Source organism: Gymnoscopelus microlampas, assembly GCF_963454915.1.
Source record: "Gymnoscopelus microlampas genome assembly, chromosome: 22".
Classification (NCBI taxonomy): domain Eukaryota; kingdom Metazoa; phylum Chordata; class Actinopteri; order Myctophiformes; family Myctophidae; genus Gymnoscopelus; species Gymnoscopelus microlampas.
The window spans coordinates 45,526,823-45,545,875 of NC_139959.1; the positions used below are offsets into that span (position 1 = coordinate 45,526,823).

General features: G+C 42.8%; 2 protein-coding genes across 2 annotated transcripts in view; both read right to left on the reverse strand.

Annotated features, from left to right (window-relative positions):
* Positions 1-19,053, reverse strand: part of LOC311038678 (NACHT, LRR and PYD domains-containing protein 12-like) — a gene marked incomplete at both ends in the record, with an annotated part of 279,561 nt that overhangs the window by 17,166 nt on the left and 243,342 nt on the right. The window lies entirely within an intron of this gene.
* LOC311039063 (protein NLRC3-like) lies at positions 1,193-9,392 on the reverse strand (the record flags this gene model as incomplete). The annotated part of the gene is made up of 3 exons (XM_084048705.1): positions 9,339-9,392; positions 3,472-3,530; positions 1,193-3,039 (listed from the first exon to the last, which is right to left on the reverse strand). Exon 3 carries the CDS (start codon positions 2,831-2,833, stop codon positions 1,193-1,195), a length of 1,641 nt encoding a protein of 546 aa, XP_083904831.1. The 5' UTR covers positions 2,834-3,039; positions 3,472-3,530; positions 9,339-9,392.

Here is a 19,053-nt window from a genome sequence, read left to right on the forward strand (position 1 = left end):
TGGTTCTCTTAAGAAAATTATGTGTGAACGCTAACCAGACCAAATGCAAAATGTAGCAATGCAAACATTTGGTCCTTGATCGGAACCTTTTAAGCAAACCTTAGGTGTGAAAGGCACCTAAAAGATCTTCTATCTGGTTCTTCAGACATTAACACGATGTCAGTAAGAACAGATGGAAAGTTGTCTCTACACTACAGCATGGAACTTGCATTGATGTATTAAGTAACTTGTAAACCTAAGTAATGACCAAGCTCATTGTTTAAAAGACCATCCTCTGTGGTCTTTATAAGGATAAGGATAATTCCTTTTAACAGGTCGTTCATGAAAGTCCTTGCGGTCTTGTTTCCAATGAGAACCTGTGAGTAATTAGGGGTTAAGAGTCTTGCTCAGGGACAAATTTCATTTCATCGACACATATGCTGGCCTGGCCTGGCATCGAACCTGGGGCAACCAGGGCCTCTGGCTCCCTAGGCAGGCTCACTAACCACTCAGCTATGGCCGCCCCTTCACTAATGATATGATGGTAGGACCCTTACATGTCTGTAACTCTGAGAGTATACACAATATAGCCGATCTAAAATAAATTTGTGTGGTCTGTCTGTCTGTCTGTCTGTCTGTCTGTCTGTCTGTCTGTCTGTCTGTCTGTCTGTCTGTCTGTCTGTCTGTCTGTCTGTCTGTCTGTCTGTCTGTCTGTCTGTCTGTCTGTCTGTCTGTCTGTCTGTCTGTCTGTCTGTCTGTCTGTCGTCTGTCTGTCTGTCTGTCTGTCTGTCTGTCTGTCTGTCTGTCTGTCTGTCTGTCTGTCTCGTCTCTCTCTCTCTCTCTCTCTCTCTCTCTCATCTCTCTCTCTCTCTCTCTCTCTCTCTCTCTCTCTCTCTCTCTCTCTCTCTCTCTCTCTCTTCTCTCTCTCTCTCTCTCTCTCTCTCTCTCTCTCTCTCTCTCTCTCTCTCTCTCTCTCTCTCTCTCTCTCTCTCTCTCTCTCTCTCTCTCTCTCTCTCTCTCTCTCTCTCTCTCTCTCTCTCTCTCTCTCTCTCTCTCTCTCTCTCTCTCTCTCTCTCTCTCTCTCTCTCTCTCTCTCTCTCTCTCTCTCTCTCTCTGTATGTGCACATGCGTGTGTTTATTTTTTAAATGTATTTTGAATGAATGAATGAATGAATGAAGTATGTGAGTGAATGGAGCTCTAACATGTTGATATTCAAATAACTACTAACCTGGCTGTTTTGCAGTTGCTCACAGCTGGGACCAGGTTCCATCGCCCCTGCTTTGAAGTTTTGCATTTCTGCAGGTCCAACACCTCCAGAACCTCCTCTGACATCTGCAGCATTCTGACCAGAGCTGAACACTGGGTCACAGAGAGTTCCTTTCCTGACTCCAGGTACTGTAGGATTCCTTGACTTACTGAGTGGGCCTTCATCTCCATCAAGCACTGGAAGATGTTGATACATCTGTCAGGCGAGCCACTGCAGGGATCCATCTCCTTCAGGTTGGTGATGGCTCTCTGGATCTCCTCTGGACTGCTCTCTGTTTGACCCAGCAGGCCTCCCAACAGTCTCTGGTTGGACTTCAGTGAGAGACCATGAAGGAAGCGGACAAAGAGGTCCAGATGGCCACTTTCACTCTTCAGAGCATTGTGCATAGCAGCCTTCAGGAAGTCAGGCAGGGAACTGACACTGTTGAAAGGAATACCTTTCAGGAATGTCTCCAGGACCTCCATGTTCCTCTGTGTGAAACAGTGGTACAGGTAGACTGCAGCCAGAAACTCCTGGATGCTCAGATGGACAAAACAGTAGACGGTTTCTTGGAAGAAATAGTCGTCTGGTTTGAAGATCTCTGTGCACAATCCTGAGTACAGTGCACCCTCTTTGATATCAAGATCACATCTCTCCAGGTCATCCTGGTAGAAAATTAGGTTGCCTTTCTGCAGATGTTCAAACGCCAGCCTGCCCAGCTTCAAAAGAACTGCTTTATCAGCCTCTGTGAGTGTCTGTTGATTCTCACCATACTTTAACCACTTCCTCTTTGTCTGACCAAAGAGGTAGTAGCAATACAACGCAGCCAGGCTCTTGGGCAGGTCTCCTTTCTCATCTGTCTTCAACATGTGCTGCAGAATGGTGGCAATGATCGAACAGAAGACTGGGGTTTCACACATGATGTGGAGGTTCTTTGATGCTTTGATGTGTGAGATGATTTTGTTGGCCTGCTCATCTGTGAATCTCTTCTTGATGTACTTCACCATCATGGCATCAGTGAACCCTTTCACCTCTGTCATCATGTCAACTAAGCCATCAGGGATCTGTTTGGCTGCTGCAGGGCGTGTGGTTATCCAGATGTGAGCAGAGCGAAGCAGTTTCCCTTTGACGAGATTGACGAGTAGAATCTCCAGAGGGGCAGCCATGGATAAATCATCAGAGCAGTCATGGTTAGTCTTGAAGTCCAGCTTCAAGTGGCATTCATCTAAACCTTCCAGGACAAGCAGAACTTTGAAAGGACTCTGGTCGTAGTTGGGGTTTCCTGACTTCTGCAGCTCAGTGAAGATGTAATCAAGAGCTTCTTCTGGGATGCATTTGGATGCGTCGATGCATTTGTGGATTAGCTGTGCCAAACTAAACTTTCCCCCCTTGAGCAAATTGAGCTGGCGGAATTGAAGTACGAATGTGAGATGGGGATCTTCATCTTTTTGATTTGCCCAGTCTGAGACAAACTTGTGTACGAGAAAGGTTTTGCCAACTCCTGCTTCGCCAATTGACATCACTGTTCTGATGCGTTTGTTTGGTCTAGAAGGGTGTGTAAAGATTTCACTGAGTTGGATCTCCTGCCCTGCTTTCTTCTTCTCCATCTGTGTGACCTCATGTGCACTGCTGATCTCGGTGTCATCCACATGTGCAACGAGGAGACGTGTGTAGCATTCTTCAAAATCCTTCTTATCCGCCCTTTGGACTGACCCCTCAGGCAAACACGCAAATGGGTCCTTAACGTTTGTTTTGAACTTGTCATGGTAGTGTGTAATATGATGTTTATGCTTTTGTGTTTTCACCAGGACATCTGTAAGGAACAAAACAATTCCTCTAAATATTGAGATTTGTTTTAGAAATAAGTATGTATTTTTTAACATAACAGGGAAATAATAGGTTGTTTACAAAATGACAGGTTATGACTTCACTGTATCATAGTTATATTCTCAGATTTGTTATACTTTGAAATATTTACCATTAATTTCATAATGGAAGTCAATGGGGTTCTGATTGGGAACTATGCCACATTTGGAGAAACTCGATTTTCAGGCCACTCAAGTTTCTGCAGAACTTGTGAGTTGACTCAGGTATAATACATGTTTTTTCATTTCTTATTGGAATGTTGTGTTGAGTGACTGTAATGAAGACAATATGAATGGGATTTTACAGTAAGTAATGCTAGTAGATCTAAGTTTAAATGAATGTACATCTCAATGTAAAGTCAAATTTAAGCAGCACTGACCTGAGGCAGATACAGCTTCTCCTTTGGGTTGTGATGGAGTAGAAGGCTGAGTGCACCTGCTGTGAGATGCAAAAATATATAATAATAATTTATGTTATACTAACAATATATATATATAAATCAACACGGCATACCAGATCGACTACATCCTAACACGCAGGAAATTGGAGGAGGAGTAGCCTGGGACCAGACGAATCTGCCAGTGCAAAAAAAAAAGAATTTGCCCTCGGTGATTTGGCACCGCTCCATTGTGAATCCATTTCCTGCTCCCAAAGTCTGGGGTGACCAATCAGGGCACAGTATTCAAATATGGGAGATTGTAATTGGTAGTTAGTTGTAGGTCTAACCAATTGCGTCCAGAGCTATTGTTTTGATCCCGACTGAGGGTGCCAAGGAAGGAGGGAAGGAGGAAGGTGACATATGAATGGAGTCAACTGGCAATGGACCCTCAGATGATAATAATAATAAACTTTATATGTATAGCACCTTTCATGACATAAATGCAGCTCAAAGTGCTTTACAGGGTGAAATACAGAAAATAAAATTAAGCAAAAGTGCTTTACAGAAAAAGCAACACAAATCAACAACAAAGCAGAGAAAAAAAATCAAAGCAGTTTAACAATGTCATAAAAATAAAGGCAGGAAATTAATAATAATAGAAATGGTATTAAAATAATGGCAAAAACAAAAGGCAGTGAATCAAGCAAACAGCGAAGACATAAACAGTAACACAGCGACATAGGAAAAATATCAACTAAAAGCAAGAATGAAGAAGTAAGTCTTGAGCTGTGCTTTAAAGCTATCCACGGAGGGGGCCTGTCTTAGGTATATTGGGAGTTTATTCCAAGCAGTCGGCCCATAGAAGCAAAATGCTGCTTCACCGTGTGTTTTATATGACATTTCAGGCACGCCGAGTAGGCCAGCACTAGAGGACCTGAGGGGGCGATTTGGAACGTATCTAGGCACGAGGTCCTTGAGGTAGGAAGCTGCCAGGCCATTGAGAGCTTTATAAACAAGTAAAATAATTTTAAAATCAATCCTAAAAACAACTGGGAGCTAATGTAATGATGCTAAGACTGGGGTGATATGTCCCCTCATCTTAGTTTTAGTTAAAACTCTGGCTGCCGCATTTTGGACGAGTTGTAATCTGTCGGTTGCTTTCTTTGGCAAGCCAGAAAAAAAGTGCATTACAATAATCAAGTCGAGAGAAAACGAAAGCGCGGATTAACGTTTTTGCATCGTCCAGTGACAGATAGGCTCTAATTCGTGCAATATTTCTCAGGTGAAAGAAGACAATCTTGATGACATGACTAACGTGTGCATTATAATTCAATTCAGAGTCAATAATAACACCTAGGTTCTTGACTGTAGTGCTACTTTCTACAGTCATGTTGCCCGATCTACCTGTTATTGATTCTCTCTGCTCATTAGAACCAATCATGAAAACCTCTGTTTTATCCTCGTTAAGCTTGAGAAAGTTCTCACTCCTCCAGGATTTAATGCTGGACAGACAGGTCAGTAATGGGTCTAGAGCACTGGGGTCATCTGGAGCCACAGAGAGGTAAAGCTGGGTATCATTAGCATAGAAGTGGTAATTCACTCCGTGTTCGGTGATAAGTTCTCCCAGCGGTAGTATGTACAGGGAAAACAATAACGGGCCTAGAATCGAGCCCTGTGGAATACCAGAGCAGACGTCGTGCTTGTCAGCTAGGTTGACAAAATAGCTTCTGCCTGTTAGGTAGGACTTAAACCAAGATAGGGCCGTACCTGACAAACCTATCCAGTGCTCCAGACGCTGTATTAAAATGGTGTGATCAATTGTGTCGAATGAAGCTGTTAGGTCAAGGAGCAGGAGGACGGATACGTTTTTATTGTCAGTGGACACCATAAGATCGTTAACTACTTTCACCAGTGCCGTTTCTGTACTGTAGCCCCTCCTGAAGCCAGATTGGAATTTAATATGCATCCTATTGGTCTGCAGAAACACTTCCAGTTGATGGAAGACGATTTTCTCTAGGACCTTGCCCAAAAAAGTCAGATTAGAAATGGGTCTATAGTTACCCAGCACAGAGGGGTTGAGGTTGTGTTTCTTGAGCAGGGGCCTAACTACCGCCGCTTTGAGAGAGTCTGGAAACACACCTAATTGTGAGGAGCTGTTAACTATGTTCAAGATATTACCGATCATACTGTCCAAAACCTCCTTGAGAAAGGGGGTGGGGATTACATCCAGTGGACAGGATGATGATGTCATACGTGATATGGCCTTGTGGAGTTCCTCTTCATCAATCTCATAGAATGATGTAAGGCCTCCCCTGCAATGGCCTATACCCTTACACCTGGCAGCATTACATTACATTACAGTCATTTAGCAGACGCTTTTATCCAAAGCGACTTACAATAAGTGCATTCAACATAGGTAGGGAAACAAAACTACTAATCACCAGTCTTAAGTCCATTTTCTGCTAAAACAAGCAACCAAGAGTATACCTAGCGCTAAGTTAAAAGTGTAATATATCAGCTACCTACTTTCTTAGACAGATGAGACAAATAGCAAAATCAAATGAGCAAGAGCTAAAACAAATACGTGTATCGACTAAACAAGATCCAATAAAACAATACAACAATAAAGCAAGAGTTCGTACAACTAGTTAACAACAAGTAGGCAAGGCGAAGAGGAAGGGTAGTGTTTCCTGAAGAGGTGGGTTTTCAGCCTGCGGCGAAAGATTGGGAGTGACTCTGCTGTCCTGACATCAGTGAGGAGTTCATTCCACCACTGTGGGGCCAGAACAGAAAAAAGTCGTGACCGTGTAGATCGGCTAGAAGGACCCTTGAGTGACGAGGCATAGCCCGGAGGTAAGCATCAGCCGCAGTCGTGGTATGGGTGTTTTTGCTAGCGGCATTATTCATAATTTCGGCTCGTATATTAAAGATTTTGCTGTCAAAAAAGGATGCAAATTCATCGGACTTGGCTTTGGAAGCGGGGAGCGCCTGCTTATGGGACTGGGGGGGGGGGGTTTAACAGATGTGTGTCAGATGTTTATTAAAATAGGGTACGTTCAGTGCCAGCATATCTTCCATCCACTTACGTTGATATGTTTTGTGCTGTAGAAGCCCCGACGCGGAAGTGCAAGTAAACAAAGCGTGCGTGCGAGATGGCGGAGGGTCCCGACTAACACCTGGAACAATAATGTTTCTAACGCGATCCTCCATTGCAGAGTGATCGCCGATCGAAAACGGCTCGCTTCCACCACGTTAAAAAGAAATGGAGATATTAAGCTTTTAGTCAAGAAGTTAACATTGGAGCGGCCGAGTGGAAGCATTTTTGACATGGATCGACATCCGGCCTCTCCTTCTCAGAGACTCCTTGGGTGATCCCAAAGTTTCGCCCCACGTGGGAAAAATATATATGAAAAAAAAGGGCCAAAAACGGTCCGGACCGTTTATAGCACTATAGTTTATAGCGCGTTCTGTAATGGCGACCGGAGTGTGCGAGAGTGTGTTAAATGCTAAATTGTCCGATACCGGCTTTATTGAGATGAAGGCCATCAGGGCTGAACAGATTTCCGTGTTCCCAAAAAAGATTGACGTTGTCGATGAAATTGACTCTTTTGGAAGAACAAATTGTTGAGAGCCAGGTGTTAAGGGAGAGTAATCGGCTGAAGCGCCCTGTTCCGCAAGCAAAAGTGGGGGTTGGGCCAGAGATGTAGATATTGCCTTTAAATGACTGTGTGAGGCGTTTGAACAGGTCTAGAAAATCCAGATACAGGAACACTAAACAGTGGAAATCAAGAACAGGTTCCAACCACTGCAAGAGAACGAGGAGGTCATGGAGTCAGGGAGGAGATGACAGCAGCACACAGGGACTTTGTCGTTGACCAAAAAGGAGAGGGTCTGAGGGAGGAATATAAGCGGAGGAAGGAGGAGCTATACCAAGTGTATGCAGCACTGGAACAACAGAAGATGACCCAAAATATCAGTGACATTGAAGATGTGCATGATAACCAGAAGCATGGCAAGAGCTGGAATCTCATCAATGACATTTCTGGCAGAAGCTCTGCTTGGGCTTCCAAGATCGGGGAGAAAGCACAGAGGAACGGTACCAGCACTTCAAAAAAACTCCTAGGAAACCATCCTTCAACCGAGGAAGAGGTTGGTCCGATAGCTCCTGTCTTCCATGACCTTCCCATACCAGACGAACCATTCACCATGGATGAGTACCAGAGGGCCAAGGCTACTATCAAGTGTGGCAAGAGCTGTGGGGTGGATGGAGTGACACCAGAGGTTCTGAAGTACAGTATGTGCCCATAGACAAGGTGGTGTTGGAGGTGTTGTTGGATTTAGACCCATCTTAGACCCTCTACTGAGAAACTCACAGAACGGTTTCCGCCCAGAGCGAACAACAGAAGGGCAGATACTGGCGCTGAGGTAGTCTCGCGTGGCCAGACTGTTGCCTCCCACAGTTTTCAAATGTTTCCGGTCATACAGTCTGGGACTCGGAAGCTCTGATAATGATTAGAATACAAACCGGATGTGGAGTATATTTAGTTTGCTGCTTAGCAGAAAAGGACATTAAAAAAGAAAATGTAAAGATATTTTACAATACATTTTAAAATATATTTTCGTGAACGGAAGTGCCAGTTTCCTCAATCGGATTTCGGGAGTTGTAGTTCCAGACTCTATATAGCATTCAAAGATTGTGGAATAGTTGTCTGGCTACGCGAGACTAGCACTGAGGAGGATACAAGAAGAAGTCAGGGAGCGGAACCTGTCAGCGGTGATCACCTTCATTGACTTCCAAAAAGCGTTTGACTCCATCCAAAGGGGAAACTCATGAACATTCTTCAAGCCTACGGAGTTCCTGAGAAGAAGGTTCAGATGATAGAGACAAGCTAAAGCCGTACTCGAGCCAAGGTTCAAACAAACCCATGATGGTGACACTAAAGACTTTGAGATCCTAGCGGACACTCTGGCCCCTTTCCTGATCATTATAGCGATGGACCATTAGACTCGGGCACTTGCCTGGAATGCCCTGCATGGGATGAGGAGAGCGTGGAAATCAGACATAGGAGAAGACCTTGAGAAGCGGCTGTCCGTAGTTACAGAGGAGTCAGTACTGCTGTATGGGGCTGAGACATTGGACCCTCACTGCACAACAGGAACGGGCCCTGGATGGAGACAAGGATGCTAGAAACGGCACTGGGTGTCACATGGACAGACCACATCAGAAACGTGGTCCTCTACGGGGACCTACCACGGGTCACAGACCAGGTCAGAGAGAGAAGGATGAGGCTGGCAGGGCGCTGCATCAGGCACCCAGAACTAGTGGTGAGAAAACTGACATATGGGAGCCAACCCAGGTCAAAGCCCGGAAAGGCAAGAAGTGCACCACCTACGTAGACATACTGCTGCACTGCAGCAGAGCTAACAACACAGTAGAGCTCAAGACTCTGATGTTAGATAGGAGGGTGTGGAGGGCAGTGATTCATGTGTCCCACATTGGTGTTGGCTAGACTACACTATCTCACCGCATTTAAATCTGCCAATCCTATATAAATACTATAGGCTCTATAGGACCAAAGATTTGTCAGTAACTCAATCAACTCATGCAAAGATTATGAAATAAGTGAAAATAAATGTTAGAGAAGACAGAATCTCCAAAAGACATTGTTTTTGTCTCTTGAAGATTACCTCACCTCACATAGTTTTAATAAGCTAACATAAATGCTTTTACCCTCTTATAAAAAGAGAAACAAATAGAATGATTCATGCTTCTGAGAGTATCATGGCCTGAAAACAAACATTATGTTTTACTAATACATTGTTTGACCTAAAATGAATTTAAATGAGAATGATGGTACTGTACTTACAGATCATCAAGAAGATCATTCTCATATGTCTCAAGACCTTTGTAGAAAATGCCTTTGGCTTTTCTGGAGTTCAGGAGTGTAAAGAGTTCCCTCATCATCTCCTGGTTGGTGGTCTTAGACCGCACCTTATCGTAGACCTCTTGGATGATAGCATCGTTCTGAAGGAGAAGATCCAGGATGGGGTTGACATTGGTCACGTTCTGAATCAGGAAACTCAGGTGTTGGTCAATAAAGTGTTTCTCTGAAAAGAAGAGGAATGAAAATGTAGTTATTGGTGACTCTGTGGGTGAAAGATATTATAACTCCTTTCTGAACAATTTATGTTTCAAAATGGAAATACTTTGCATTCCGCAGTTACTGGAATATATGTTGATATAAAATAATGATTACCATCCTGTGGTGGCTGGGATGATGCTGAGCTACTGACATCTGTTAGGAGAGAGAGAGAGAGAGAGAGAGAGAGAGAGAGAGAGAGAGAGAGAGAGAGAGAGAGAGAGAGAGAGAGAGAGAGACTTATAATCGTTTGTCTTCACTCATGTATGCAGATTTCATTTCAAATTGAAAATATAATTTGTTGTGACAACTATTAATGTTTACCTGCCATGACTCCCGTCTATCAATGGTCCTTGTCTGTATGTTGAATGTTGACGTCAGATGAAGTGGTGAGCTGATTGGGCAGACAGAGAGACAGATTCTCAAACTTTATTTCTATACACAAACAACAACTGATCACGTCTACACATCAACACATTAACTGATCATATCTCCACATAAACATGTGATCATATCTACACATAGACATGTGATCATATCTACTCATAAACATGTGATCATATCTACACATAAACAACTGATCACATCTATACATCAACAACTGATCATATCTACACATAAACATGTGATCATATCTACACATAAACATGTGATCATATCTACTCATAAACATGTGATCATATCTACACATAAACATGTGATCATATCTACTCATAAACATGTGATCATATCTACACAAACAACTGATCACATCTATACATCAACAACTGATCATATCAACACATAAACATGTGATCATATCTACACATAAACATGTGATCATATCTATACATAAACATGTGATCATATCTCCACATAAACATGTGATCATATCTACTCATAAACATGTGATCATATCTACACAAACAACTGATCACATCTATACATCAACAACTGATCATATCTACACATAAACATGTGATCATATCTATACATAAACAACTGATCACATCTATAAATCAACAACTGATCATATCTACACATAAACATGTGATCATATCTACACATAAACATGTGATCATATCTACACATAAACATGTGATCATATCTACACATAAACATGTGATCATATCTACACATAAACATGTGATCATATCTACACATAAACATGTGATCATATCTACACATAAACATGTGATCATATCTACACATAAACATGTGATCATATCTATACATAAACAACTGATCACATCTATAAATCAACAACTGATCATATCTACACATAAACATGTGATCATATCTCCACATAAACATGTGATCATATCTCCACAAACATGTGATCATATCTACACATCAACAACTGATCACATCTATACATCAACAACTGATCATATCTACACATAAACATGTGATCATATCTACACATAAACATGTGATCATATCTACACATCAACAACTGATCACATCTATAAATCAACAACTGATCATATCTACACATAAACATGTGATCATATCTACACATAAATATGTGATGCCACGGTTGGGCCGCCTATATTGACCTCTGATCATAATGTCGTGTGCTTGACTCCAGTCTATAAGTCAAAACTGAAGAGGGGAAAACTGGAGAAGAAAGTAGTTAGGACATGGACAAATGAAAGCAAGGAACAACTAAAAGCATGCCTGGACTGTACAGATTGGGACACATTTAGAGAAAGTTCATTGGACAAAACAACCAATGTTACAAATGATTATATTAATTTTTGTGTACAGCTGGTTGTTCCTACAAAGGAAATTAAAATCTTTCCGAACAATAAATCATATGTGACCAAGGACATAAAAGATGTAATAAATGAAAGGAAAATAGCCTTCATAAACAAAGACTTCGGTGCACTCAAGTTGACGGAAAGAAAGCTCAAAACAAAAATGAGGCAGGCAAAATTGACACATAGACAGCATCTAGAGGATGTGTTTAAAGCCAAAAATCACAAAAAGGCGTGGGATACTATGAAATCCATGACAGGAATGTCATCCCCAACCAAACCTATTGTGACAGATAATGAACTTGGCTTTTCTAATGACCTAAATACTTTCTTTGCCAGATTCGAATCATTAGGCGATTCCTCTAAGTGCACTGAAATACTCAAGGCTGTAACACCTGCCCCCTCAGACAGAATTGTCATCACTGAAGAGGATGTCAGAAAAGTGTTTCGGTGTACTAACACAAGGAAAGCTAATGGGCCGGACGAGTGCAGTGCTTTTCTCCTCAAAAACTTTGCATCTGAGTTGGCTCCTGTGTGGCAACCAATTTTTCAAACCTCTGTAGACACACACACAATTCCTCTGTGTTGGAAAACCTCACACATAAAACCACTACCCAAAATCCAATGTCCAAAAGAACATAAGGATTATAGACCCATAGCTCTCACTTCAGTGATCATGAAATCACTGGAAAGAATACTGTTGCAACATCTTGTAAGTATAACTAAAGACAAATTTGACCCCTGTCAGTTTGCTTATAAGAAAGGTTGCGGTACAGAGGATGCGGTTGTCACACTGGTCCACTTCATTACAAAACACCTAGATAAGTCTAATAAGAATTATGCAAGGGTGCTGTTCTTAGACTTCTCTTCAGCTTTCAATACAATACAGTCTGATATTCTGGTGTCAAAGATGGTGCAGTTGCAACTGAATCCATACTTAATTCACTGGTATGCTTCCTTCCTTACTAACAGAGTACAGAGGGTGAAAGTGAACAAAACCCTCTCCGCAGCATTAACTACTAATGTTGGTGCTCCCCAGGGTTGCGTAAGCTCAGCTGTACTTTTCACCCTTTATACTGACAGCTGTCGTACTGAGGAATGTCTGTCTGAATGTCGCACTGACAAAACAGACCAATACATTCTAAAGTACTCTGACGATACAGTTTTGATTTCCCTTTTGGATAGTTCCAGTGATCCTGGACTGCACCAACACAGAGTAAATAAGGTGGTGGAGTGGAGCGATAACAACGCTCTTATCATTAACACAAAAAAGACAGAGGAGATTGTTTTTGGTGCCCCACTAGATATACACAGATCCCCCATAACTATTCATAGTGAACAGATCAACCAGGTATGTTCGTATATATACCTAGGAGTAGTAATTGACCACCTTCTGTCATGGAAAGAACAGATTGAATCAGTGGGTAAGAAGACAAAGCAAAGAGTCTATTTCCTTCGCCGTTTGAGATCTTTTGGTGCTAGTAGACAGATTCTTCTTTTGTTTTTCACTTCTGTTATTATGAGTGTTCTTCAGTACTGTAGTACCACCTGGTATGGATGTCTGTCTGTAGCCTTAAAGTCACAACTGCTGCAGCAACTGAACATTTGTTCAAAGATTGTTGGACAGCCACTTCAGAGGCTCTATACAACTACGTATAATGATAGTATGATAAGGTTGGCAAGGAATATCACTTCAAACACTAGCCATGCTTTGTATGGAGAATATAGGTTGCTGCCTTCAGGAAGGAGATACGGTGTTCCTACATACAAAAAGGTCAAACTGAAGAGGTCCTTTGTCCATCAGACGACACTGAGGCTTAATCAGGATTTATAGGCCAAGGGTAGGCTGAGAGGTGGACATTGCTCTTGTCTTTGTATGTCTTTATGTATGTATTTTGTATTGTGTTTTGTTTTTCTTGTGTCATGTCAAATGTGTGAACTGTTTATTGTTGCATACATGGCTGCTGGGTCGCAAGACAAATTTCAGTGTGAACTGACAATAAAGTATTATCGTATTGTATCGTATGATCATATCTACACATAAACATGTGATTATATCTACACATAAACATGTGATCATATCTACACATAAACATGTGATCATATCTATACATAAACATGTGATCATATCTACACATAAACATGTGATCATATCTACACATAAACATGTGATCATATCTACACATAAACATGTGATCATATCTACACATAAACATGTGATCATATCTATACATAAACAACTGATCACATCTACACATAAACATGTGATCATATCTATACATAAACAACTGATCACATCTACACATAAACATGTGATCATATCTATACATCAACAACTGATCATATCTCCACATAAACATGTGATCATATCTACACATAAACATGTGATCATATCTACACATAAACATGTGATCATATCTACACATAAACATGTGATCATATCTACACACAAACAATACATTAGAAAACAATGTGAGGGTTGTGCCCCGGTAGTTCACCTGGTAGAGAACGTACCACAGCTGGTCCTGGTTAGAATCCCTCCTGAAGATCCATGTTGCAGGTCGTCCTCTCTGTCTGCTGTCTTTCCTGTCTCTCTACTCACTGTCACCTAGAAAATAAAGCAGAACATACCAAACTATTATCTTTAGAAAGTAAATAATGTCCACAAGATGCACAGCACGCAATAAGTAGAAAGCAGAAATTATTCCTATATTTCAAAGATTATTGTCAGTGCCCTTAATTCCATTTCTGGCCCTTCCACTGGCGTAAGTGTTTCTGTGCTGCAGTGGAAGTGCATTTATTTTATTCAAGTACTAAAGTTGGCGGGGGGGCGGGGGGGGGGGGGGGGGGGGGGTAAGAAGTCTGGTCAAGTCACATGACTCTGTGCAATAATGATGATAACAATGATAATTCATGTGACTTAAGGACAGTGTGGTTGGATAATATCATTGATTAACATCTTTATACGTCTCTTTATGTCAAGTTACTCATACGTGACTAATGTGAGCTTGTAGATCGGCTATTTTTGAAGGTTTGGGATAGTGGTTAAAAAGCGAAAAAGAAAAAAAGAAAAGCAATGCAAAAGTTGCTTTGCCTGCATATTGTTTAAAAACAGGTACTGTACATGTATCTGTCTGCTTTGATCTGACTAGAAGCTCGCCCCCGCTACGCGGGGGCTCGCGTCTAGCCCGCGGCCACGCCCACGTAGCACCCGCGGCCACTTGGCAACTCATATAAGTGGCGTAGCGTCATGAGGGTCAGTGGGGCCGTGGCTCGGTCAGTGAAGACCCTGTAGTGCGGATGATATGTGGCATAGAGGGGCAGATTGTAAATCCCCAGAGGAAACATCCGTGGGCTACCATTGGTTCAGCGATGTGTGCGGTCGCCCTGCGGCCCCTCCTCCTCCACCAATGTGCAGTATTGAGAGCCCTGACGTCACAACAATTGGAGCGATGGGCACTGCACTGTGGTTGGTTAGGGTACACCTAGGGCCCAGGTAGAACCCAGTTAAAGCCTGCATGGGCAAACCCAGGTAGGACCCGCCTTGGTCCCACATAAACATGGGTAGTTGGGGCCCACCTAAGGGCCAGGTAGAAGCTACTTATAGCCTGCATGGGCATCGCAGTTGGGACTGAAGTGGATGCCGCTGACATTGCTGACATGGGGTCCATATGGTTTAGCCCACCTTGAAACCATATGGGAACTACGCTGGCATGCTGGCTGTAATGCAAACGCTGCATCATACCTGCAGTGTGTAGTTTGATGTTGTGTGTGTAGCAGATATACCTGCAGTGTGTAGATCAATGTCCATATGAAAGTCAATGCCCAGCAGTGTTTTTTTTCCCCAGCAGAGTTTCTAGTGTCTCTGTCTCTCTCTGGAAGAGGTTGCACATGAACTCTGCAGCCGCACTGAGGCGCTCCAACACAAACACTCTGACATTAAGCTGCTTCACACAACAAACATCAGCACGACGCTGCTGTTTGTCCAAAAGACACAATATCTCCTCTCCCACCGACGTCATGTGTTCATTTATGGACAGCCGTACAGACTCCTTTTGACACATTTTACCTCGTTTATCCAGCTCTCACTGACTCATCGGGCTGTTATTTTGCTGCGATCAAGTCAACGATGTGAGAGATTAGCTATCACAGACGGACGGACAGGGGGTGAAACATAGTCTTGCGCCATGCCTTTCGGCCTGGCGGAGACAATAAAAAAAGGAAAGTAAAGGAAATGAGCATTTCTGCAACAAAAGTAGTCAACAAACTATACTATGAAAACATGGGCCACATTGTCAAAGAATGTAAGAAAGAGGCAGTCATGTAGAAAATAGCCGATCTACAAGCTTACAAAGCCTCTCAACGTGAGGCGTTTTGAGCTTGTAGATCGGCTATTTTCACAATATGTACTTGTGGAACGGAGTCAAACAGAATGGGGGGGTCCCCAGATCAAGTACGTTTATTTGGGGGGGGGGGGGGGGGGGGGGGGCGGCGTGAAAGGGTTGATAAGCACTGCTGTAATCGGAAAGAAATTATCTGAAATTACTACATGACCATAATGCAGCCTAACATGCGTTGCACGGGGCGGTCCTGCCATTACGTTAGTTACTGTAGTTGCTGTGGAGCTACATAGTTCTCCAGAAGACACACACAAACATACACCATCTACAATGGACTAACTGAGCAGCAATATTGACATTCACCACACGAACGTGCATTGTTGACAAAGTGATTGCACAGCCGCTGCAGGCATGACAAGCACGTTAGCGTTAGCGACATGGCAGCTATCACAGCGCCCTGTCCGTCGTCGCTGGGACTAACTGTGATGGCTACAGCAGTAACAGCAAGCTGTCTGCGATGCCATTGTCTGGAGACTGCTCTTAGCGTGACACGACCAATGAGAGTGAGCGCTGTAGTTGTTGCTAAGATACGGTGGCGTCTCTGCCCCATAGCTTGTAGATCTCTCACGCATGATTGGCGTAGGCTGCGTTGCCAGGTCTGACTGTTTGTATAAGCGATTTTGGGCTTATTTGGGTGCACTTTTGGGCTCGTTTCCATAGACCACGGCAGCGCTTATTTCTTTCCCGTGACCGATGTGGCAAAAAAAGTGCAAAACGAACCATCCGGAAGTAAATTGCGAGATGAAATATATAGCACTTTTTGATTATTAGAGAAGGAGACACATGTGAAGGTTGAAAATGAAAGGTAGGAGATTATATAGTTTTTCATGAGGGATTTTTGTAGCAAGTTGTGAGAGAATTGGGCCACTCCTGTGGGCGGGGGGCTGATTAGAACCATTGGGGTTTGAAAGGAGACGCTCTCTGTTTGAGTGATAAGATGTCACACACACACACCATCCAATCAGGTTCTCTGGCAGACTTTTCTTCATATATTAAAGTGATTTTGATAAAAGTAGCTTCATTAGAGCAACTAAAATAACATTATAATCACCAGCTTCATTTTCATTCTGTTAAATTGATAAATTGGGCGTCAATGTCTTACTGATTGGAGACAACAACCTGTCTATCATCTACTCAACCAATACATATTCATTGTGTTAAATCATGTGTGTGGCTTCTCCTTCTATTTAAGCATAAACAAAGACATGAGCTGTCTGTCTGTCTGTCTGCCTGCCTGCCTGCCTGCCTGCCTGCCTGTCTGTCTGTCTGTCTACCTGTCTACCCGTCTGTCTGTCTACCTGTCTACCCGTCTGTCTGTCTGTCTGTCTGTCTGTCTGTCTGTCTGCCTACCCGTCTACCTACCCGTCTGCCTACCCGTCTACCTACCCGTCTACCTACCCGTCTACCTACCCGTCTACCTACCCGTCTACCTACCCGTCTGTCTGTCTACCTACCCGTCTGTCTGTCTGTCTGTCTGTCTGTCTGTCTGTCTGTCTGTCTGTCTGTCTGTCTGTCTGTCTGTCTGTCTGTCTGTCTGTCTGTCTGTCTGTCTGTCTGTCTGTCTGTCTGTCTGTCTGTCTGTCTGTCTGTCTGTCTGTCTGTCTGTCTGTCTGTCTGTCTGTCTGTCTGTCTGTCTGTCTGCCTGCCTGCCTGCCTGCCTGCCTGCCTGCCTGCCTGCCTGCCTGCCTGCCTGCCTGCCTGCCTGCCTGCCTGCCTGTCTGTCTGTCTGTCTGTCTGCCTGCCTGCCTGCCTGCCTGCCTGCCTGCCTGTCTGTCTGTCTGTCTGTCTGTCTGTCTGTCTGTCTGTCTGCCTGCCTGCCTGCCTGCCTGTCTGTCTGTCTGTCTGTCTGTCTACCTGTCTACCCGTCTGTCTGTCTGTCTGTCTGTCTGTCTACCTGTCTACCCGTCTGTCTGTCTGTCTGTCTGTCTACCTGTCTACCCGTCTGTCTGTCTGTCTGTCTGTCTGTGTAAAAGTAGAATCTGAATGGGAACTCAGTCAAGCAGAATAGACAAAATAAGGCACAGACAAAGTCACAGTTTTAGAAGAATTGGTGATCTATTTCTTGATATCAAAAAGGAGTTACAAACTTACACTTTAACAGGACAAGAAAATGCATGGAAATAGCCAGCAGTCTGAACTCAAGGAATACACTGAAGCAAGTGGCTTATATTCACATCACCAAAATTACAACATAGTGAGATCCCTCCTCCAACCCAACAGCTTCATTAACATTGAAAACACCTTAAAACAAAGAGGATTATAGTTCCCTTTGTTCCGGCCAGGGGCAGAACACACCTAACCTTTAGTTATTCCTACCCCCCAGCCGATTTGTCCTTGATTCAAACAAATGCAAACTTGTCTCTGGGAGTCAGCATGTCTAGCAGGCAGTCAGGGTGGAGCCCCAAGCAGAAGAACTTCTTCATTTTAAATGTTTAGACAAAATATCCTTGACATTAACTCATATTTCTTTTCAAATGTTTACTTAATTTCCAAATTACTTTGACATCTGTCTGTCTGTCTGTCTTTCTATCTGTCTACCCGTCTGTCTGTCTGTCTGTCTGTCTGTCTACCCGTCTGAAAATAACAGATCTACAAGCTCACAACGCATCATGTCTACTGTCAAACTGAACAATAATAACAGATCTACAAGCTCACAACGCATCATGTCTAATAACAGATCTACAAGCTCACAATGCATCATGTCTAATAACAGATCTACAAGCTCACAATGCATCATGTCTACTGTCAAACTGAACAATAATAACAGATCTACAAGCTCACAATGCATCATGTCTAATAACAGATCTACAAGCTCACAATGCATCATGTCTAATAACAGATCTACAAGCTCACAACACTTCATGTCTACTGTCAAACTGAACAAAAATAACAGATCTACAAGCTCACAACGCATCATGTCTACTGATAAACTGAACAAAAATAACAGATCTACAAGCTCACAACGCTTCATGTCTACTGTCAAACTGAACAATAACAGATCTACAAGCTCACAACACATCATGTCTATTGTCAAACTGAACAATAATAACAGATCTACAAGCTCACAACGCTTCATGTCTACTGTCAAACTGAACAAAAATAACAGATCTACAAGCTCACAATGCTTCATGTCTACTGTCAAACTGAAAAATAACAGATCTACAAGCTCACAACGCATCATGTTTAATAACAGATCTACAAGCTCACAACGCATCATGTTTAATAACAGATCTACAAGCTCACAACACATCATGTCTACTGTCAAACTGAACAATAATAACAGATCTACAAGCTCACAACGCT